Source organism: Bubalus bubalis, chromosome 3 (assembly GCF_019923935.1).
Source record: "Bubalus bubalis isolate 160015118507 breed Murrah chromosome 3, NDDB_SH_1, whole genome shotgun sequence".
In the NCBI taxonomy this organism is placed as follows: Eukaryota; Metazoa; Chordata; class Mammalia; order Artiodactyla; family Bovidae; genus Bubalus; species Bubalus bubalis.
The window spans coordinates 12,575,529-12,597,931 of NC_059159.1; the positions used below are offsets into that span (position 1 = coordinate 12,575,529).

At 60.0% G+C, this 22,403-nt stretch overlaps 2 protein-coding genes across 9 annotated transcripts in view; one reads left to right on the plus strand and one right to left on the minus strand.

Moving 5' to 3' along the window:
- Nucleotides 1-957: 957 nt before the first annotated feature.
- On the plus strand, nucleotides 958-13,013 carry SLC16A3 (solute carrier family 16 member 3). 6 transcript variants are annotated; one of them, XM_006061800.4, is made up of 7 exons: nucleotides 1,488-1,622; nucleotides 2,481-2,607; nucleotides 8,048-8,182; nucleotides 9,206-9,452; nucleotides 9,900-10,043; nucleotides 10,321-11,085; nucleotides 11,965-13,013. In XM_006061800.4, the coding sequence occupies exons 4-7, from the start codon at nucleotides 9,230-9,232 to the stop codon at nucleotides 12,216-12,218; spliced, it is 1,386 nt and encodes a 461-aa protein (XP_006061862.1). In that variant the 5' UTR covers nucleotides 1,488-1,622; nucleotides 2,481-2,607; nucleotides 8,048-8,182; nucleotides 9,206-9,229; the 3' UTR covers nucleotides 12,219-13,013. The 6 variants fall into 6 exon arrangements, with proteins under 6 accessions (XP_006061860.1, XP_006061859.1, XP_006061862.1 ...); XM_025279755.3 differs by lacking the exon at nucleotides 1,488-1,622 and adding an exon at nucleotides 2,124-2,271; XM_006061798.4 differs by lacking the exons at nucleotides 1,488-1,622; nucleotides 2,481-2,607 and adding an exon at nucleotides 958-1,127.
- Nucleotides 12,258-22,403, minus strand: part of CSNK1D (casein kinase 1 delta) — a 37,485-nt gene continuing 27,339 nt past the window's right edge. Inside the window, exons 8-10 of one of the 3 annotated variants that reach the window (XM_044938715.2) lie at nucleotides 22,209-22,348; nucleotides 13,126-13,279; nucleotides 12,258-12,406 (exon numbers count right to left, since the gene is read on the minus strand). In XM_044938715.2, the coding sequence (XP_044794650.1) occupies nucleotides 13,190-13,279; nucleotides 22,209-22,348 (230 nt within the window). In that variant the 3' untranslated portion in view covers nucleotides 12,258-12,406; nucleotides 13,126-13,189. Of the gene's footprint in view, nucleotides 12,407-13,125; nucleotides 13,280-15,885; nucleotides 18,031-19,155; nucleotides 19,221-22,208; nucleotides 22,349-22,403 lie in introns of those variants that run through there. The other 2 variants (XM_025279759.3, XM_025279758.3) reach the window with 2 other exon arrangements.

Below are 22,403 nucleotides of genomic sequence, written 5' to 3' on the forward strand. Positions count from 1 at the left end.
ACCTTCTACCTCCAGCTGTGAGGAAGCCAGTGATCATTGTTGGTTGGTGCAGGCAAGTGGGGGTATCACCTGAGGCCCTATGGGGACCCCCTTCCTTCCCAAGGGCCCCTACAGACACCCAGGGTCCAGGCCAACTCAGTGGGGATTCTCCTGGAAGGGCTAGGCAGAGCTGCTGTGGGAGGGCTTGGGCTGGGCTCCCTGCTGTCTTGTATATGCATGCCTATGTAGCAACCTCTCTAGCATGTGGGGGTGAGGGTGATTGGGCCCCAGGCCAGGTGGCAGCAACACCTGGCCCAGCCTCTGTGATTGCCAGGGCTCTTCCGACAGAGGCTGGTGGTGGGTGGTCTCCCAGCATTCAGAAAAAAAAAAGATCAGAAGTCCTCAGTGGATTTGGTGTCTCCAAAGGAATGGTTGGATGGTGAACTCTGGGCTAGAAGGCCCACACCACCCTCTGCCCACCCCTCTTTACTGTGCCAAGGCGGGTGAGCCACCCCACTGGCCTCTGGAGGGGATAATCCTCCAGAGGATGCACCCAGGGATGCTCACCCTGTCACCCTGTCTGGGATGAACAGGAATCTTTGAGATAAACCCCAGAGACACCATTGCTTGGCCTCCTGAAGTCCCTGAACACTTGGGTGTCTCGGTGGAAAGTGTCCTGTGACTTGAGACCAGTCACCAAGAGGTGTCCTGGGCCCAGGCCACTCTGTGGTTCCTCTTTAAACCTTAGTTCTTTCCATGTTGCAGATGAGAAAACCGGGTTTGAAGCACCTTGCCTAGGACCAGCTGCGATTAAATCTTCCCTTAGGTGAGGGTCTGCGGAGTATGGGGATAGGGAACACGCCTTGGGGCCCCACCATCCCCCAGCACAGCCAGGTTCTGGGAGTTTGAGAGGAGGAGCAGCGGTTGTATTTGGCTCCACAGGGGAAACGGAAGTCAGAGAGGATGACATCTTTGACCAAGATCACTAAGGCGGGGTGGAGGGACGGGCGATGTTCGCCTTCTCCCTCCTCCCCAGCCCAGGAAAAGGGGCGCCGGCCGCCCTGGAGGAAGCAGAGGTTTGGGTTGGGGCGCAGATTCCAGGGGGCTTGGCTAGGGTGACCTGCAAAGTCCCAGAGCTGAGTTGAGAGGTGAGAGTCCCACGGGTTCCGCGTGCCCTTGGTGACGTGGGGTGTGGCTGGGTGCGCGCGCTCACTTGTCAGAGCGAGTGGCCCCGGGCGCGGGGGGCGACAGGGGTCGGTGCCTCGGAGAACGCGGGACCCAGTCGCGCTGGGTACCAGCCCCGGCAGAGAGAGGCGAGAGCGCACAGAGTGGGAGACGAAGGGGCGGGAGGGGGCTGGGGGCCAGGGCTCCCAGCTCAGCGCCAGGGGTTGGCGAGGGTGGGGGGCCGGTCTGAGGGCGCGGGGCAGTGGGACTGATCAGGCGAGAAGGCTCAGCCCGCGCCGCTGTCTGCGCCGTCGGGGAGCACTGGGTCGCCCCTCCCGCGGGGTCCCGGCGGGGCGGCGCCAGGCAGCGGTGACGTGCACTGGGGAAGTGCCGCGCGAGCGGCCGGAGCACTGAGTCGCCCCCGGCGCGGCGCCTGGCAGCGAGGCGGGCAGAGGCGCACAGCGACCGAGCGGCAGCAGGTAGGCATGGCCCGATGCTCCGCGGCTCCGGGACCGGGACTTTCCCAGCCGCCCCGGTGCTGAGTCTGCGTCCGGCCTGGGGGCCTGAGCTTTTTGCCTTTCACCCTTCTGGTTCGGGGGCACGCCGGGCACATACGAGCCCCCCACCTCTGGCGGCCCTCACTGAAGAGCCCAGGGAGCCAGCCGCACCCCTTTGAGCCCTCGGACCTGGGTTGCGCGACCTCGACTTCCCCGGTTCCTCCGGGCGCCCCTCCGTCGAGCGACCCTCGGGGGCTGGGCACCGCCAGGAGGCGGCTCTGTGGGGTGGACGAGCGGGTTCCGGGTATAAATAGCTCAGTTCGCTGCGTACGGCCTGGGCGCGCCGGCTATATTTGGTGGAGCTAACGCCTGGCCCGGGCCCCTTCCCGGAGGGGAAACGGGGAGCACGTATTCTCCCGGCCGAGGGGTGGGGTGGGGTGGTGGTGCCCGAGGGCTCACCTCCTTCCTCTTCTCACCGCGCCCTAAACACTCACCAACCCACACCTGCCCTCAGGCAATGGGTTCTGATGGAGACCCTGGGTAGAGAAATGGTGAACCCGCTCCAGGATCAGACTGGACTCCCCGAGCTCACTTCACCCCCCTCCCAGGTCCTGGGCTCTGGGAAAACCAGGTGGGACCTCGGGGCCTTGGTTTATTTATCTGAAAAGTGGGTTGACAACTCACCCACCTGGATGCTGGCCCAGGCCAGTGGCCTGCCGGCCTGTGAATGGGAGGGAAGCAGTGGGGGTCATGGCCGCCAGGTGGGGGCAGGGAGTGCTGCCTGGATTCTGGGTGAGGGGCAGGCACAGCCCCTGGGGTCAAAGTACTTCTTTGTCCCAGAGGCACTAGGCTGTACATCCAGAGGTGCTTGGGACGACGGGATCACTCTGTGTGATGAACATGGCCAGGCTGAGTGGTCCGCAGGACAGCTGATGGCAGCCGGACCCATGGCCTTTATGCAACCCAGGTCAGAGAGGTTTGTCCAAAGTCAAGAGGAGGAGTGGGTGTGGTGAGGGTTGGAGGGTTCTGGGGTCCAGCACCTCATTCTGAAGGCCCAGGAAGTGTTCGGCTGTCAGATGGGTGCTGGGAGGGACGGGCAGATGGAGGAGTGTGTCCTGGAGGATGGACTCAGCCCCTTGACTGATGGACAGAGGCTTGGGCTCAGCTTAAGGAGTTGCTCCCATGGTGGGAGGTCTGCCCCCAAGGGGCTCTGAGGATGGCGGTGGCAGTGCCCAGACAGGTGTGGCACCTTCCTGCCCAGTCTGTGGTATAGTCAGTGCCTAGGTTGGATATTGAGAGGCCCTATCCCAAGGCAGGCTCTGTAATGACCCCATGTGACCTTGGGCAGGACCTGATACTCCGAAGGCAACTCAGCTCTCACTCACTACAGCTGGACACCTCTGCTTGAAGGGCAGCAAGGAGGGGCAGGCGTTCATGCTCCTCAGGAAACTGACCAGGGAGAGCGTGTGGAACAGGGTCTGTGGGGTCCCACTCACTGGCTGGTGGTGTCTGCAGGACAAGGCTGGCTTGCTTCAGGGCAGGACTCGCAGGGACCTAGCAGGTGTGCAGGGGGCCAGTGCCGACAGTAGAGCGACCCCAGGGCCCCGCGCGGCCCTTCTGGGAGGAAGCCAGTGGAGAAGACAGCCACGCAGAGCCATCAGTCCCTTGGACGCGCCTCCGGATCAGGCGGGATCAGGCCTCCGGCCCTTCGGGCACTGGGCCCGGACACAGGGGCGGGGCGGGGTGGGAGCGGACAAGGCCTGGGGCTCCTGCCGGCGTCGTCTCGGCGAGCGCAGACCTCCCGGCTTCAGTCTCCATCTGTGCGATGGGCCGTGCGAGGAAGCCGGTCACGGAGACCCAGCGTTCTCAATGTTTCGAGCGCCGGGCCGCGCCCACTTGGCCCAGCTCCAACGCGCAGACAGTGAAGAGTGCCCCGCCCGGGGGAAACCACGGGGTCCCCTTTGGCGCGCTGGGATGCCCAGTGCGGCTTAGGGGTTCGTTGACCCTGGTGGCCTTACGTGTTGGCCTTGCGCTCTGGCCAATACGGTAGCGGACAGGGAGGGCGTCTACTCCAGGCAATACGGCAGCGGCTCCTCCCTTGGCGCGGTCACGTCCCCCACGTCCCGCGCGCTGCCTGGCAGCGGGGCTGGGGCGGGGCCGCCCGGAGCATCCTCTCTTCCCATCCCCCTCCCCCCGCCGCCCCCCAGGGTCGGCCGGATTCCCACCTGCCCAGCCGGAAGCTGAAATAGGAAGGATCATCCATCCTGCTCCCTGGGGTGGAGATTGGGGTGGGGGTAGGGGACGGCCGGGGTTCCACTTCCCCCTCCCCAACCGTTCTGATCTCCTCAGCCAACTCCCCCACCTTCTACTTGCTCCAAAGACCCCAGGTGGTGGTGGTGGGAGCTAGGAACCCAGTTTTGGTGGAAGGGTCCCTTCCTTGCTGGTGGGGCTTGCTGACACAGAGATCACCTTCTGGGCCTTGGTCTTAGGTACAATTTAGGGCTGGGGTGGGGGTGGGGGGCGCGCTGCAGGGAGTTGAGTGGGACAAGGTGGCCACGTGGATGGGCAGCCCAGGCAGGGCCAGGCTGGACAGGGTTGGGTCCAGACCTGAGGGGGGTTAGCTTGGGCCTGCTCAGCTACCTTCAGGTCCCTCCCCATTGCCCTCTGAGCTTCCTAGAGGAGGGGGCCCCGCAACAAGGTAAACAAAAAAACATCCCCAGGGCCACTCTCGAATGGCCTTCTTGTCATAACTGGGTGATGGAGGTGGAGAATGACTCAGAGCTAGGGGCTGGCCTGGGCGGCAGTGTCCAGTCTGGTGAATGAGACCATTGTTTCCACCCCACTGGCCCCTACAAGACATGAGCCCATAGGAGAGCTTGTGGGAGCACTGGGCATGTGCGTGGTCAGAGAAGGTGGGGTGGAGGGCCCAGCAGGCTCAGAAGGCCTGGATTAGACTTTCACCCACTGCCCAGCTCCCACCTCCCCAGAAAAAACCCCAGGCACCTCCCTCCAGTCACAGCTCCAAACACCAATGAGGGCAGGGCTGAGATGCGTCCTGTCTCCCCTCTTGGAAAGGAGACAGGCACTCTGATCAGAGTGTCCTGAATCCTCTGGTTACCTGTGCACAACAGGAACTGCAGGCAAAAGAAGAAGGGGAGCCCCTCCCTCCTCCTGAGGGTACAGCCACCCCTATGGGCTTCAGGGGCCTTGAGGCCTGAGGAGTCAGGAGATAGCCTCACTGGGCTGTTTCCCTGTTACTCAGGCATGTCTTCCAAGCCTCCTGGTGCGGGAAGAGTCAGGAAGGAATGTAATTGCCCCTTTCTTGCCCCGCCCACCTGGAGCTGGTCTCCAAGGACTACAGGTCCAGTTAGGTAACTGGCCAGGCTGGAAGGTGCACCGACTAAGCACATGGGACAGGCCACAGGCTCTGGGGCTGGAGGCCCCCTACACTGAATGCTCCTTTCCTGGTTCATGGCCTGCCCTGGAGGCTGACAGGCCACAGACCCAGGACCGAGGTGGGTGAGGGAATTGCCAGTATAGAGGCCTAAGGGGCAGCAAGCCTGTGGCTGGAATGGAGTGGCAGAAGGGGCCCAGGAGGTGGTGAGGCCACCAGGACATGGTCAGGGCTGGCTCTGAGGTGGGGGCGTGGGGTCAGGTTGGGAACACGCTGGTATGAGGTTTGCACTAGCTCTTTGGCTGGAGATGTAGGGGTAGGGGTGAGGCTGGGCACTCTTGCCACCAAGGACATTCAAAGCCAGTGAATGTAGGCAGAGAAGGGGGCCACGGAAAGAGGGGTGATGCAGAAGTTTGGAGCCTCACCCCAGCTAGGACCCTCACCCAGATAGCCAGTGGGCCCCTGAGGCAGCAGCTGGCAGGGGCCCCTGATGTAGGAGGGCATGAGGGATGGGTCATTCAGAGGGATCTCTGTACACGTGCCTCTTTGGGCCAGGACCTGGGGGCACCCCCTGGAGCCTCACCTGACCCAGAAGTGGGCACACATACCCACCTGGGAGATCAGCTTTCTGAGGCCTGGAGGGCAGGTTATTTCTGGGCTGGGAACGTGGTTTACGTGCTTCCCTGTGAGAGTAAATGTCACTGAAAGGACAGCCGGCCGGCATGTGCTAACAGATGTGCTGGTGCCACCTCCCTCTGCATTGTGCTGAGGGTCCCCGACCAGTCCCCGAGGGCGCCACTCCTCCCACTCTAGGTTTCCCTTGGAGTATCAGCCAGCCTGTGCCCCAGCCTGCCTCCTCCACAGGACAGGCTGGGCTGATGAGGCCATTTTGCTCTTGGAAATTTTAGCTGCCCCCACCCCCTGCCATAAATACAGAGCACTTCTGGGTGAAATCCCTTTGCCCCCAACCTAGAGACCCCTGCTCTCCATCTTCCCCTGCTTGCACACCCTTCCCCATTGCAAACTGAAGTTCACTAGAAATCTCCCTTTGAGAGCCATCTGGTGTGGGGAACAGGGTGGGGGTCATCTCAGCATGGCTGCAACCTGGGCTGGGGGGTTAGCCAGGAGAAAGCAGTGTCTCTGGGGTGTTCAGGGGATGGTGGGAGAGATGACCATACAGGACCTTGATCCAGGCGTGTGAGATGGCCCCCTCCTTGTGTGAGCCTTGGCCCCTACAGGTCCTGGAACACACTGTACCCTCCTGCCTCTGGGCCTTGGCACCTGTTCCTCTGTCTCCTCACCCTCCCCAATGCTGCTTCTCCTCAAGATCCTGGAGGCCTCCAGGGAGGACCCAGCCCTGGCGGGCAGGGAGTAGGGCTTCAAAGGTTGTGGTGCCCATGATTCCCCTGGTGCCCCAGGTCTGGCTGGTGGAATCAGGGAGATCTTAGACGGAGGCCCTGTCTTATACCCGTGGGTTTATAAGTGTCCAGCTATTCCTAATTGCTCACCCCACACACACCCTCCTCTTTGGCCTCCACATGATCCGTTTGATTTACTTTACAAAGCTCATAACCCCAAACAAGCCAGGATACTGAGGACAACCAATCCCTCAGTGTCCCCGTGACCACAATCACGACCACTGTCCGGGGTCCTGGGTCAGGGAGTCCTGTGTTTTCTGCCTTAGTGTCGTCGCATCACAGAGCATTCACATTCCTAAGAATATACTTAGTTGTTTTTTGTTTAATATCAGTCAGCTGCATGTACCTTAGAGACCCTTTAAACTTAATGCTCACAAGGGGAAGGGCAGAGGTTCAGTGCCCCCACGGCATCCAGTGAGTTTGGGATGACATTTGTTCACTTGTCCCCTACCAGGCTCAGGCATGTGGCCATGTGACCCAAGCCAGGGCTCTGGAGAACCTGGGGTGGGCCACTCTGAAGCTGTGCTCAGACTGTCCGGGCGCAGAGGCCCTTGTCTTTCCTCCAGTCCTGTCCCGGGTTCTGTGTGGCCTCAGATGCAGAGGTGGCCACCCAGGGGGCTGCACTGGGTCACGGGGCTGTGCCTGCATTTGCAGAAGGATGAGGGCTCCCTTGACAAGGGTGCCCCCGTGCACCTTTTGGCTGTGTCCCCAGATGGCTGCATGGCTCTTGCCCTCAGACACACCCTCCATCCTGTTCACTGAAGTCCAGGTGTCTTCCGAGCACTGGGGTCTGAGTGCAGGGAGAGGTGAAGGCTTCTCTTGGGTTTCCCAGTGGTGCCTGTGGCCCTGGCCCAGCTGAGAACCAGCACAGGCTCTGAAGGTGGACCTCTGGCCTAGTCTGGGGGTGACGGCAGGGCTGCTGTTCTGCTCCAGTGGGCTGTATCTGCCTTGTCATCACCCTGATAGCCAGCTGGCTCCTGGCACCAACCATCAAAGGGTGGTGCTCAGACAGCAGCTCCTGCTTGCAATCATCTACAAAGCCCCTAACCCCGCCCCCGCCCAGCCACCCTCTGAATCAAAGCCCAGGATCCCCTCCTCCTCCACTGCTGGATCACAACCTGGATACCCCTTCCCCATACTGAATCAGAGTCCAGATCCCTCCAGACTACTGAATCAGGGGCCGCGGAGGGCACAGCCCCTGTGGCCAGGGTGCTGGGGGGCAGGCTGGAGGTGGGGGTGGGTGGGTCTTATTCCCCACATTCTTTGGCTCTGCACATTGAAGCTGTGCTCAGACAGGCCAGGCACAGAGGCCCTTGTCCTCACTCCAGAGTCCTGTCCCAGGTTCTGTGGAGCCTCTGATGCAGGACTGGCCACCTGGAGGGCTGTGCCAGGTCAACAAGGATCTGAGGAAAAGGGGAAAGGGGTGGAGCCAGGACAGATGACGCCCAGGCGGGCGGGCTGATAGGAGGGCGGCTGGGAGGGCGGCGGTGCTGCCTGTGCAGCTCCCCTGGTCAGGAGGTCCTTGGGCGTCACGCAGGTGGAGTATTTACACCACGGAATCGGCAGATACTACATATCAGGGCTTCCTCCACCAGGGAGCTGGCTTATAGCTCACCACGTGTGGGGAGACAAGGAGCTTCAGTGGGCAGCGAGTGGCTGGATCCAGCAAGCCCTCCCTTCCTCACGCCTGCAGCAAAGAGGCCTACTCTGTCCTTGGAACAGCCTGTCAGGTGAGGCTGATTTCTGGGATTTGGGGATTTCTGGAGCGAGGATCAGGGACGGGTCAGGGATGAAAATGGGTGGGGAGGGGAGGATCTTCAGGTGGAAATCAAGTTCCTGGGCCTCAAATGAGCTAAGTTCCTGGGGTTTAAAAGAGGGAAGTTGACCCCAGGCTTCTGCGGGTTTGGGGCTGACGGTGGGTGTGGCCAGCTTCCACTGGGGAGCCTGGGGGCTGCAATGGTTTGCTCTGGTGGGTTGGATGGAAGCATGTTCTTCCCACCGTTACCTCACCAGAAGAGTTAAACTCCAGCGGCCGGACAGAGGTAGGTGGGTAATAACAGGATGGGACAAGTCAGGGCCAGCACAGTGACCCTCAGCCGCCCCGTCTGCTCCCCCATTCAGTCCCTGCACGCACAGCCTTGTGTGTGCCTCCTCAGACTCTCACTTCTGGTGCAGTGTGATCAGAGTGGGAAGGACGGGGAAGCCCTGTCCTCCTGGGAGTGGGAGAGCAAGGCTGGCCACATCTAGACTGAGGTCTCGAGGGACAGCACCGCAGACCGAGCCCCAGGCCCCCACCAGGCCTGGCTTCACTGCCCGAGGTGCTGGCGGCTAGAACCACGCGGCTTCCCGACACAAGGTCAGGCGGGAGGCCAGAGCACAGCTCATTTCCCCACTGGGGTCTGCCCTCTTCAAGAGGTAACCTGAGACCTGGCTGAGCCCAAAAAAGCCACTGCCCTTTAGAGCTAGTTGTGTGGGAGCAGGCCAGGCCTGCGCAGGGGAGGGAGTAGGAGCCGCAGCTCTGGTCACCCCACACCCTGCTGCCCTGCACCCAGCGCAGGTGAAGGGCAAAGGCAGGGCTCTCAGGTATCATCAGGTGGCGGCCCGGCCCAGAGCTGAGCTCCTACTGGGGGCTAGGGCCTGAAGGGAGGGGCGGCCCTTCCGGGTGCCTGCCCTCAGCTACATCTGTGTCCCCACGCTGCTGGGCTGCAGATGGGTGACTGACAACTGAGTCAGCCTGGCTTCCTCTTTCTCAGGACGCGGAATCAGCCCTCCTGGCCATGGGAGGGGCAGTGATCGACGAGGGACCGACCGGCATCAAGGCCCCGGATGGGGGCTGGGGCTGGGCCATCCTTTGGGGCTGTTTCGTCATCACGGGCTTCTCCTACGCCTTCCCCAAGGCGGTCAGCGTCTTCTTCAAGGAACTCATGCGAGAGTTTGGGATAGGCTACAGTGACACGGCCTGGATCTCCTCCATCCTGCTGGCCATGCTGTATGGGACAGGTGAGCAGGGGCTGTCATGCCAGGTGACCACCTCTGCGAGTTCACCAAGTTCACTTCTGGGCAAAAAGCCCTGGGGGCTGGGGGCTGGGTGGTGCATCCAAGTGTCCGCAGCTCTGGTCCCCAGAGGCAGCTGGTGGGAAGCCCTCGAGGGTGCCAAGGTCTCCAGAGGGCAGGTTGGCACGGCCAAAGCTGTCTGAGACCCTGTCCAGAGGGCCGTATCTGCACAGCTGTGCTGGATCCCAGAGCCGTCCTCGCTGCCTGCACAGACCAGTCAGGAGAGATGCCTGGGGACCGTTCCTCGTGAGCCATGCTTAACTTAGGAAGACACGGGAATGTGGTCCCCTGTTGTCTCCTGTGCCAGGATGAAGGGGCATTGGGGAGGGGCAGGTCTCCCTGGGCATGGACAGCCTTGGTCCCATGCCTTAGCTGCTGTCCCTCACCTGCCAGGCCCACTCTGCAGCGTGTGTGTGAATCGCTTTGGCTGCCGGCCAGTCATGCTTGCGGGCGGCCTCTTGGCATCCCTGGGCATGGTGTCTGCGTCCTTCTGTGGAAGCATCATCCAGCTCTACCTCACCACAGGGGTCCTTACTGGTGAGTGAGGCCCCGCCAGGAGTGGAGTGGCTGGGTGGCAGTGGTTCCTTTTGAAGAGATAGGGCCTCCCGGGGGAGGCCAGCTGTGGGGTGGCCCTGCCAGGCGCCCATCTGTCCCTTGCTCCCCGTCTCTCCCGGACACGTGGGCTGGTGTCGGGGACACGCTGAGTCCCCTCACTTGGATGCCTCAGGTCCACACATGAATCATTCAGGCGGGTGCCCGTGCCTGGGAGAACCTGGGCCGGGACACCTGCACTCACCTGCCTGCTCCCCTCCAGGCTTGGGTTTGGCGCTCAACTTCCAGCCCTCGCTCATCATGCTCAACCGCTACTTCAACAAGCGGCGCCCCATGGCCAACGGGCTGGCGGCAGCAGGCAGCCCGGTGTTCCTGTGCGCCCTGTCCCCACTGGGGCAGGTGCTGCAAGACCACTATGGCTGGCGGGGCGGCTTCCTCATCCTGGGTGGCCTGCTGCTCAATTGCTGCGTGTGTGCTGCGCTCATGCGGCCCCTGGAGGCGCCCGGGCAGAGTTCAGGTTCGGGGCCTGCACCCCAGCGGCCGCCCCGGCGGCTGTTGGACCTGAGCGTCTTCAGGGACCGTGGCTTCGTCATCTATGCCCTGGCTGCCTCCATCATGGTGCTGGGGCTATTTGTACCACCTGTGTTCGTGGTGAGCTATGCCAAGGACCTGGGGGTGCCCGACACCCAGGCGGCCTTCCTGCTCACCATCCTGGGCTTCGTCGACATCTTTGCTAGGCCCACCGCTGGCTTCATCACGGGGCTCAAGAAGGTGCGGCCCTACTCTGTCTACCTCTTCAGCTTCGCCATGTTCTTCAACGGCTTCGCCGACCTCACGGGATCCACTGCCAGCAACTACGGTGGGCTGGTGGTCTTCTGCATCTTCTTCGGCATCTCCTATGGCATGGTGGGGGCCCTGCAGTTTGAGGTGCTCATGGCCATCGTGGGCACCCAGAAGTTCTCCAGCGCCATTGGCCTCGTGCTGCTGCTGGAGGCCATAGCTGTGCTCATTGGGCCGCCGTCCGGAGGTCAGTGCTGGGGGTCGGCGGGGGGGGGGCATGAGCGGCCTCCCCTCCCTGGGCCTGGCTAGGCCCTTGGGCAGTTTCCACAGCTGCTCTTCCTGGGAAGGGGACTCACCATGGGGAGCTCTTAGCTGGAAAGGCCTCCACCACCGCTCCCAGCCCTGTCTAGCCAGGTCACCATGTACCTCTGCACATGGGCAGCTGACCTCAGTGGGGGAACACAGCCTCTTACACATCCCAGGACCCACTTGGTTTCATCGTAGGAGGAAGCCCATGGCCTGAGCTGTGGTGATGGCTCTAGGGTGGAGTCCTGGTCCTTCTTTCTGGCTGTCCCCACACCCCGGGGACACTCAGAGCTGAGGCCAGGGTTGGCTTTTGTTACACTGGACTTTTATTTTTTGATAGCTGAGAAGATAGGGGTGGGGACGTGGGACTAGCGTGGCCAAGGCCCTGCCAAGTCTCTGCACCTGGGTTTGGGTCTCTCCAGCTAACCCTGTAGGCCCTCTACCTCCCACTTGACCTTGGGCCTTTTGCTCTTCTTGCCTGGGGTGGGGGGGCAGGGTTCTGGTGTGAGGAGGTGCCTGAACTGGGGTCCCAGGGTCCTTCTGGAGTCCAGGTGGTTCCTGTGAGGGCCACTGTGGCAACAGGCAGCAGGGTCAGACCCCTCAGGAGGCCTTGGATGAGGCCCCCATTCAAGGCTCTGCTCTAAACCCTTGTCAGATCCACTCTGCTTTAGCCTCTGGGTCTCTGCTGCCTGGGGCGGGGTTGAGGGGTGGTGGGTGGTGAGGGTGGCTGCCTTAAGGGTCCCAGGCTATCCTGGTGACTGGGGGTGGGGTTTTGGTGGAAGCTTCAGCCCTGGGCTGACCCTGTCTCCCTGCACTGCAGGCAAGCTCCTGGATGCGACCCACGTCTACCAGTATGTGTTTATCCTGGCGGGGGCCGAGGTGCTGGCCTCCTCCCTTGTGCTGGTGCTGGGTAACTTCTTCTGCATTAGGAAGAGGCCTGAGACGGCCACAGAGGAGGAGCGCCACAAGCCCCCGGAGGATGTCAGGGTGGACTCCCAGGAGGTGGAGCAGTTCCTCAAGACGGAGCCTGAGAAGAACGGGGAGGTGGTTCACACCCCGGAAACGAGCGTCTGAGCCCAGGGAGGACGGCAGGGGTGCAGGGAACTGGACAGAGACCGTCAACGCTCGTATTTATTTCACAAACAGGACCAGCTTGGGCGGGGCGTTCGGCTCCGCGCCGGCTGCCCGGGCAGTGGATCATCACCCGATCAGTGTTTTTCAGGGGAGGTGGCGGGGTGGGAACGTGTCATTCCGAGGCGGATCTGCGGTGAAGCCAAGCCGCGAGGTTATGAGCCGTCTGCACCAGGGAACCCACCTGCTGACCCCAGGGAGCCCAGTGCCCACCGCTGGGCTCAAGGACCCAGAGACCCAACGCTTTGGAGACAACACGACTTTAATCAGGGGGCGGGGCCGGGGACAGCTACGGGGCGGGCACTGCCACAACGGGCCTCCCTGTGTGCCCATGAGTGCCCTGTCCTACCGGGTCTCCCGTGTGCCCCAGCCCACCCCTCTTTTGAGCGTCTTAGTGGACAAAGCTCCTTCGCCTCTGAAAGGTTTGAGATAAACCTGCTCTTACTTAGGGACAGCGGTCTAACCGTTGACCCCAAATCTCTTTCTCAAAAGATAGCCTGCTTATTTTTACAAAGTGGTTTCAGTCCTCATCAGCCACGTCAGCCTTCTAAGTACTGCTCGTTCTGGACCCTGTCCTGCTGGACATCAAACGGCTCAGCGTGTTCACACAGCACCCTGGTGGTCGGCAGGGAAGGGGCCACACTGCGGGGATGTGGACACCTAGGCTGGGATGTACATGTGGTTTCTGTTCACTGGTGTGTGTTTGAAGAAAAGAATCTGCCTGCTTTTGTTTATTCACCCCTTGGTTAGCTGACAGTCATCCCACGTGGTCAGCGCCCAGGGCTGGTGTCTGGTCCCTGTCCTTTTGGAACAGCCCTGCTCAGCCTTGCCCTGGGTACCTCACACCCACCTGCCCTCGTGGCCAGCGGCGGCCTGTGTGGCTGGGAGCCCGGTCAGAGGCCGCTGGGGCCGCCTCAGTAGGTGGTGCGTCGAGGGCGCTGGGGACGGCAGCGGGCACCCTGGCGGGCCGCGTGCAGCCGGAGAGATGCCACATCCCTGCTCCTCTGAAACGAAAAGCAAGCAAGAGCTCACGTCCTGGGCCCCCCTCCCCAAGAGGTGTTGCCCTAAGGGGGCTGCTGGCTCCCTCCTCCATCTGCCCCTTGAGCTCTATGAGGGGGCTGGGCGCCTGGCTGCAGCACCCTGCCCCATCTCATCCTTTCTGTCCTCCTCCTCTGCCAGGGGCCTGAGCTGTGGGCAGTGCTAGCAGCTGCAAAAGTCCGGTGGTAGCCCTGCGTCCACGGACCTCACCCTGTGCAAGGTGGGCCAGGCAGGGGCCAGCCCCTGGAAAGCTGAGCCACGAGCACCCAACTTGTCAGCCCCACCTGTGGTCTCTGGACTGGAGGGGGACAGGAAAAGGCCACGAGTGGGTGGCCTGCTTGTGCCCTTCCCCCAACCCCCTCCCAGCCCTCATCACGACACCCCCTTCTCTCCTGGCAAGAGCTTGGCCTGGCTGTCGCCATTCAGTTTTCTTGGGTCTCTTGGAACCAGCTGTGGGGATGACCAGGGCCCCTGTATTCCACACCACCACCCCTTCACTCTCACCCGAAGCTGCCTCACTCGTCCCCACTCCCTACTGGGACCCTCTACAGCCACACTGGGTATACCCTTCAGTGACTGAGATGGTGTGGGAGTCCCTCCCCTGGGGGTGGGACCCACGGCTGGTCTGGTGCTGGATCCATGCACCCCAGGGTGCACCTGAGGCCCTCTGCCCCCACATCAGCTGGTTAAAGCATGCAGGGGCTCTGCCCAGATTGGAGACTGACCTGCAGTCTAACCCTAACCCTGGGGAGAGGGTGACCAGCTAGTTTGGTCTGCCTAGTTTTCTGGTTCCAGACGTTTCCAGCTGTGCCCAAGACACAGAGAAAGAAAACTTCTTGTCCTCAGGAAGCTGTGGCTGCCAAGGGCCAATGGCCCTAAAAGCAGTTAGGAGAGTGGTCAGTGCTCTGGAATGAACAGGGCTCTCCCTAGTCCTCCAGACATCCCACCGGAGGAGGCTTACACCCAGCTTCCCATGAAGACACAGATGCCTGTGCTAAGCCCACTCTCACAAGCCCTTAGCACATCCTTGGAGGACACATACACATCAGCCTAAATCAGAAGTGGGGGGTACATGAGCCAGGCGCCCTGGGGCACTACCCAGCCCTGCCAGAACTTGGGGCACCTGCCACCCTGTGTGGAGAACACCCTGGCACACACGTGCAGGCCCACACTGGGAGAGCCTGGCAGGAAGGCAGCCCCTGCTGCCAGTGGCTGCCTAAGGGTTCTGCCAGTGGCAGTCTGGGAGGCGGCTGCCTAGACCTGCAGGGCCCCCTCAAGGTTCCCCAAAGGACACTCCCCTGTAACCCTAAACACTCTTGCAAACAGCGGTGCCAAGGGGTGTGCTGCTTTCATAGCTCCAAGCCAGTGGGGGTGGGCATGGTCCCTAGGAGGAGCTCCAAGCACCCCATTCAGAGGTGACAGGGCCTGGGCGCAGGTGGCAGGTGGAGGCTTGGACCCAGAGCTTGCTCTCCCGAGCATGGAGCCTGCCAGGCAGGTCAGGGGGTAGAGTTCTCCATGTTGGGAAGACAGAGGTGGTGAGGGGGCTGGGGAACAGGGCAGGCCAGGGTCCCTGTTCTGCCTCTGACCTCCCTCCTGGCAGGAGAACAAGAGGTGGTTCAGGGTTCACCTCATCACCATTTCAGCTGAGTCCAAGTGTCAGCAGGCTTAGGGGAGGAGGGGGAACCCATAAAGAAGAGCTCAGGCTCTTTCACATCCTCAGGACCACCTGGCACACCTGGCTTGTGAGCAGTAAACACAAACCAGTGGCGGCTGGGAGATCCACCTGCCCCACCTGTTTACCATGCATGCGGGTGGCGTCACTGAGAATTTCCCTGGAGTACATGCAAGGCTGGCATACTCCGCTCACGACAAGTGGGTGTGGACCAGAAGGTGCTTAGTTACCACACATCTATGGGAACACATCTGTGGTCCCAGTTCAACAGGGAGGGACTTTACTGCGGGGCCACACCTTCTCACTCGGCTCTGCCTGGAGGTCCCAGGGGTAGGGGTGTCCTGGTCTCCAACAACTCCAGGGGCAGAGGGAAGCGGAGGCCATGAGCCCAACAGCTGGAGAGACGATGCCCCCTTCCAACACTGCCTGACTAGAAGGGACAGCCCCTGGGGCGTGAGGGATGCAGACTGGTGCTCACACTGGGATGGCGACTGCCAGCCCCAAGCCCCTGGGTCCCAAGCAGGGGCCCCCCTGGAAGCCCTTTCATGGGTACCATGAGCACCCCCCACGGGCAGTAGGAACAAGGCTAGGGGCCAAACACCACGCTCTTCACTCCCCAGAGAACACAAGGTGAGTGGCAGCACGCCCTTCCCACAGAGGTGGTTAAAACAGGGGACTGGCGTGTGCGCACGGCCCACACCGGCAGCGGCTCAGCCACATCCCCGCCACAGCCCAGAGGCTCATCCCACCTGCTCCTGATCAGCTTACAAAAGTACATCAACAGGCTTCCAAAGGACAGACACGAATGCCCAGTCTCAGAAAATTAGTTTCACAAAGTTAATCTACACAAATCAAAACTCAAAACTGATGAAATAAAGACCACATGGCAGGGGCAGGGAAGAAAGGCAGAAGTCGTCATGAATTTATTATTTACATGGTGGTTAAGGACACAAATACAGTGGTCATACAAAAGCGCAGTTCAGAGACTGGCCGCTGATACACAGGTTGATACAGACATTCCAACTATGTTTCCTGCAAGTCAGGATGGGGAGTTAAATACGGGGGGGCGGGGGAGACACAACTGTCCACAACCACACTGCTGAGGACTCAGGGTTGGAGTCCACTTCTAAAATGCCATCTGGCAATTTCAGGTGAAAACCTGGATGCAGAACATCGGGGCCGCAGCTGCTAACAGCTCTCCAGGAGGGGGATGCCCACCTCTGAGGAAGGCACTGGGCCATGATGAAAGCCCCCAACTCACTCCAACCAACCCGAGCTCCCTTTACACTCCCAGAAACACAGCCCTACCTGGCCAAGTGTCCATACCCTGAAACACTTACAGAGTAGCCAGCTCAGGATTCAGAAAGAAGCAACCAGCTGCATTCTGCGCCATCAACACAGCAGTTGGGGAATCCTAGGACCAGCGTCCCTGTGCTGGGACTTTGGGGGCAGGAAGGGAAAACACAGACATGGACACCTTTCAGGGCCCTAGCTTCCTACCAGTGCCTGTTTCTAAACAGAACACACTGCAGGGCAATGATGGGGAGAAATGTGGAAGTACCTATGAACATATATATTGCACCTCACTTCCAGAGACGGAGGCTCCTGTCTACCGGCCGCCACTACCAGCTGGTGCCTCTGTTGCTGCTGCTGCAAAGCAAGGGAGGGTGTCTCAGGAACCCACCTGGAGCCTGGTTGCCCCGCAGGGTCTTTCTGGGGAGACTCAGCCCTGCTCTGCCTCTTGGCCTCTGTGGGGTCACTATGTCTCAGGGAAGGTCACAAAAGCGTGTTATCTTTCACTCTCCTGGACATCAGGTCGTCAGAGTCACCTGTTTCTTGGCACTTCAGAGTGGATTCCCTTGGGCCCGCTGGCCTTTCTGGGCAATGCTGGCACACAGGGCGGACACCACTGCCCTTGGTTTTGAGCAGAGATGTTAACCCAGACTGGGGGCCAACCTGCACTGGTAGTATCGACAGCCTATTTAGAAAATCTCCCAAGTTCAAAAGCACTGGGGCAACCACCACCAACATAACCAAACATGACTCCACGGAGGAGCCCAAGTCTCTGTTTGAAATCCTCTCCCGAGGGATCAGCAACATGACTCGAAGCCGTGGCTTCTGCAGTCTTCAGGCTCGGCTTCCTTCTCGTTGTGTCTGGGAAGGTCAGATCCATGGGCTGCTCTGTCGGGAAGCACCCACTGTGCCTGTGCGTGTGGCCAGCACTTTCTAACTGCCCTGATGATTCAAGAATCCCAGCGGGTTTGCAGTGAGCAGGCATTTCAGTTTACAGTGGGGAAGGGAGCGTGACAGCCAAAACTAGATTAATGAAGTCACGAGACACACGGCACACGGACACACACGTTACTTACACACGCGTATATACGTGATAGAATTTCTGATGAGAAAATCCCTTCTCCACAGTGGACCACATAACAAACCACGAGACGCAGACCACAGAAACCCACGTGTGCTCTGCTCCCTGCCTCGCTCCTACACAAACTCCACACCAGCACCTGCTTCAGAATTCTTTAAGTCAGCATCTTTAAGACCGCAAAAACAGACATGAAAGAAACAATAAAAAGACAGATTTCTTTACACAGATTTAAGCCAATAATTTTTAGCAAAATGATACAAAACTGTCTTAACCAAGTAGAAGATCGGTAGTTACAGTAGACTCGGCAGGGACACGGGTGCGCCACCACGGAGGGGACTGAAAGGCTCTTGGATGGGAGTTTGATTCTCTCTGCAACCGTCTCACTGCTTTCTTCCCAGCCCCGCTAGAACCGAGTTCATGGGGGCTCAGGGCAGCCCCGGCGATGGCAGCGCTTGGAGTCTGTCCGGTTGGGTTTGTGTTTTGTTTCCCCCATGGGCGTCGCTGGGTGGGTGGCCTGGAGAGCTCCCGGTGTTAACATTTCGGTTCTAGACCGGGGGCGTGTCACTAGTAACAGAGTAGATCAGCCATGCATTGTCTGCCCTCAGCAAAAAGGAGAGTTCTCATCGGTGCACGACAGACTGCAGACCACTGGACGCCACCCGACCGGGAATCTGTCGGAGCCAAAGCACAGGAGAAGGTCAGCGTGAGGCCAGAGGAGTGGAGCCGGTCAGGCTTGAGCACAAAACACCAGTGACAGCGCCCGGGGAGGAGGAGGGACAGATGCCGCCTAGCCCTTTGGACATGTGCCCCCAGCCACTCTGGAAGGTCCCTTGAGGCCAGGACACGTGCAGCAGAAAGAGTGACAGGAAGACGGGGAAGGAAGAAGAGCCATGCAGGCAAGGAGGCCGCGGGGCCGTGAGCTCATGATCAGTCAGACCGGACGGAGTCCAAGCGGGCAAGAGATGCCCAGCGCCCCCTTCCTAGAGAGTAGCCTGGTGTTCCGAAATAGAGGACCAGGCCCCGAGTGGGCACCGGGACTCCACTTGGGGGAAGATGTGAAAAGCACTTCCCATCAAGATGTCCCCCAAGAGTGCAGTCACGTTACAACTACAGCCGGTCTGCCCTGCGGTGCCGAGTGGACAGAAGCTGCAAGCCCTCAGCTGGGAGGAGCCACAAGAGTCGCCACCGAGAGGGGAGCTGGGCTTGGGAGGCCCAGCCATGCACCAATGGCAGGGAGCAGGCGGCTGTGGCTGATGGGTTAATACAGACGAGAGCGTGGACAAGATGCTGGGCAGAGACCAAGTTCAAAAAGAAAAGCAAACGAGGAGGACAGAAATCAATGCTAAAGGAAGAGAGATGACAAAGCCAGGACAGCAGAGACCATCAGGAGTGTCTCACGCAGCGAGAGCGCAAGAGCCCCCACCAAGCGTGGCCCCCACAGCCAGCACAATACAACACACGTCCAGCGACCAACCTGGGGCCACAAGGCCCCGAGCCTTCTGGGGCCACTGGAGCCGAGACCGGGCTCCTGCTCTCCATGCCAGCTCCTGACTAGAGACCACGGCGAGGGCCAAAGGCCAACAGAAAGGATTCTGGGGTCACCCCAGACTGCACTAGAGCCCACTGTAGCTGCTCTAGAATCCACGTAAGGAGACGACCTGGGCCGGGCCCTGGCTCTACCTGGGGCACCTGGCATGCAAGCCCGACCCCCTGCGTGCTCCCTCAGGCCGGCGAGTGGGCGGCAGCTCCCACCCGGCCCGGCGCCTGCCGAGGAGCCCCGCCGTGAGCACACTCACCCAGTGCTGCCTTCCGACGGGGAGACGTGCAGCTACTTGCCGTGATGTTCGAAAGGAATGCTATTCTGAGGTGGGGGGAAAAGACAGCTGTTGGTAAGGGTTCCACTGGCTGGACCAGCACGTAAGGCCCTCCTGTTTCCACAAGTGCTGCCTTGCCTCAACCAGGTCCAGGACCCCTGGCTGGGACTGCTCGAGGGGATCCCGGGACCACACAAGGAACTGGGTCCCACCTTTCCAGAGTGGCCCCTGAACACGTGGCCGCTGCTCCTAGAGGATGGATCCATCAGGGAGGCCAATGAGGGAGATCCTTCCCAACTCCTCAAGCAGTAAGAGAACTGGATGCCCAGACAGCAGCCCCTCCACAGGCTCTTGGCATCAGGGGCTCCTGAGGCTTGTGCTCGGGAGGTGGAGAGGACACCACCTCCCCGTGACACAAGGACTGACACACGGAGAAGGACAGGGCTGCGGATCTCACTTGGAGCCAGAATTAAAACAAGCCAGCCCACCCAAAGGAAAAACTGGCACCATGGGTCAGTATTATGTTCTATTAACAGCACTGGATGAAGAAGACACTTCTCACAAAGAGAAACATCACACACAGGTTCAGCCACCAGAAGCCTTTCAGTCTCCATGACACTCCAGCAACATAGGCCAGATTTGCAGGCTGGGGTCGGGGATGTGGGGACTGCAGTCCCTGGAGAAGGACAAGGGGATGAGGAGTGGTGGCTAGGGCAAGGGACCTGTGTGTCACGTCCTCCCACCCCCAGCTGGAGAGGGTCAGCAGGGCCGTCCCCCAGGCAGGCAGGGAGCTCTAGGCACTTGTATGCTGACGATGAGCTACCTCCTTGGCCTGGGTACACGGGCGCAGGATGCAACCTCCCCTTGCGGAAGAGGAAGCTGGTAAGAGGAGGCCGCGGTCTGTGCACATGTGGCGCTGCCCCCTGGATCACTGTGTCACTGGCCCTATTCCTGATTGCATCTTTTGGCAGGGGTTGGGGGGTGGGGGGTGTGAACGGAGGCCAGTCATAAAAGTTGGAGCAACTGTGATCACACCCTTGGTGGACAGCAGTCTTTCAGAGTCTCTTAAGGAAGAGCACCTGGGGGATGATCAGGAAAACCTGAAGGAGAGAGCTGTCCAGCTGCCCTCAACATGAAGATCATAAGGAAACTCCCAGGGTAACTAGGGTGCTTCTTTTGGAAGGGACACACACAAAATGAATCTCTTCAGAGACCAGCCCCCCCACCCCACTGTTCAGGCCCGCTTCTTTGTAGGGAAAGCAGAGAGAACCAGAGGGCGAAAACATGCAATTGTGATGGAAAGACTTTATAGGAAAGGTCCTGAAGCTATGTGTTGTCAACGTTCAGGGGTCATGGGCTGAATGAAGATGGACACAAGGTGGTGAAGAGGCTGGATTAAAACCCATAACTGCCTGGCACTCTCAGGACTCTCAGCCTCTTCCACTTCCCTCAATGATCCTCAAAGCAAAACACGTTTTCTTGTGTTAAAAAAAAAAAGAAGTTAGCCTGCCCCTTCCTCGGTCCTTGCTGGCTGAGGTGTTCTGGAGCCCTCTACCAGGCCCTCCTGGCCAGGCATGGTGAACACCTCCAGGGACCTGCTCCCTACTGCTAGCTCATGCATTCCAGGGGTTGTGGGAAGAAACCTGTTAAGCCCCTTCTGTGCCCTGTGGTGACAGAGGACAATTGTGGGGCTGGGAGCCCTAAGAGGCCCAATCTCATTACTGACCCACTGAGCTGCACAATTTGAACTACCTGCATCTTCAGTCTCTTAGAGAAAGTTACCATATAAGAAAAACCCATTTCTAGTAGACTTGTTAGTAAATTACTACTAAATTTGGCAGAAACATTATTTCACTTGATTAAAGTGTTCCTGGGCACACTTTGTTCGGTTGCCACAAGACCGGCTGGATGCCACAGGACTGAGGTTCTGGGAGTTCTCACAAAATGCTTGACCCACCAAATTCACCAACATTGTACGCCCACAGCCCAGAAAGCACCAAGGAGGGCAGGACGCAAAGTGTAAACATGAGGCATAGTGGTGAAGCACAGGGCCGCTGTCCCAGCACGCGGCCGGGACCTGGGCTTCGGACGTTCCTCAACCCGCCACCTGCCCACTGAGTAGACACCAGGGGGTAGTCCCAGTCCCCACAGGACACTGGCTGAAGCAGGAGAAATGGTCCACTTCAGTTGTTCCTGACCCGTACGCCCCTACTGCCCTGACTTCAGGAGGAGACCCTGAAGCGACTTGAGGAAAAACGTCCGCATGTGGGCAAAGAGCTGCTCTGCTGAGGGAGGCACGGTAGCAAGCACAGAAGGACAGCAAGGAAAGCCACAGTGGGAAGAGGACATGGGGGGAAAGGGGCCTGGGATCAGGCCCTGCACCTCTGAGCACACTTGCCTTGCCAGACAGAAGACAAACATCAGAAGGGGCACCAGAAGACAGGAACCCTCGCCCCGAAGCACACTGCCAAGCACTGGGCTCTAGAAGGCCTCTGCCCATAAACTAAACAGTGATGGCCGGCAATACGCCACCCCTGCCACCCCCCGTGCCCCCGGCACTCTGCTGGGGGAACACCTGGTCAACAAGATCGAGGACAGAGTCTCTAAGGCTGTGGATGTGCCCACAACAAATGGTGTGAGCAGGCCGGAAGCACCAGCCTGCACAGGGAAGATGGCCAAGGCTCCAAGGCTGCCCGGGGCTGGGAGCCACGTGGAGGGCAGCAGGAGGGAGAAGGCCCCGTGGCACGTCCCAGCCCAGCACAGCTTGAGGGGAGGGGAGTAGAGCCCTCACCCCACATAGCTCATCAAGGAGGCTCTCAACCAAGGGGCCAAGCTGCATCAAGGGATACAACGTTACCCCATCAGTTAAAACACCCCAATATGGGAAGAAAGGGAAGGAAGGAAAGAAGGAATGACTATGAAACTATGACCTCACTTTGCTTGGAGCCCATTAAGACCAGACCAAACATGGAGAAGTCAGAGGTCTGCAGCACCAGGCCTGGGCGAGCTTGGGTGCCGGCCCACGGGGCGCGTACCTGTGAGGTGGACATGCGGGAGGTATCTTGCCGGCCCGTGAGGTCGGATGAGGAGATGTTGACTGGGGCACCGCGGTGCAGCCGCATACTCACTTTCCGCTCTCTTTCCATGCCGGACACGGGCCTAGGAGAGGTGTTCGCTGGAGGAGAGGGAGACAGGGCAAGCGTGAGGCCTCGGAATGCAGCCCCACACTC

Bases quoted from the DNA above. Each gene is read 5' to 3' on its own strand.
- SLC16A3 (XM_006061798.4), top strand. From the start codon at position 9,230: ATGGGAGGGGCAGTGATCGACGAGGGACCGACCGGCATCAAGGCCCCG. The intron at 9,453-9,899 runs GTGAGCAGGGGC...CTCACCTGCCAG, and splicing joins GGCCATGCTGTATGGGACAG to GCCCACTCTGCAGCGTGTGT. The intron at 10,044-10,320 runs GTGAGTGAGGCC...GCTCCCCTCCAG, and splicing joins CACCACAGGGGTCCTTACTG to GCTTGGGTTTGGCGCTCAAC.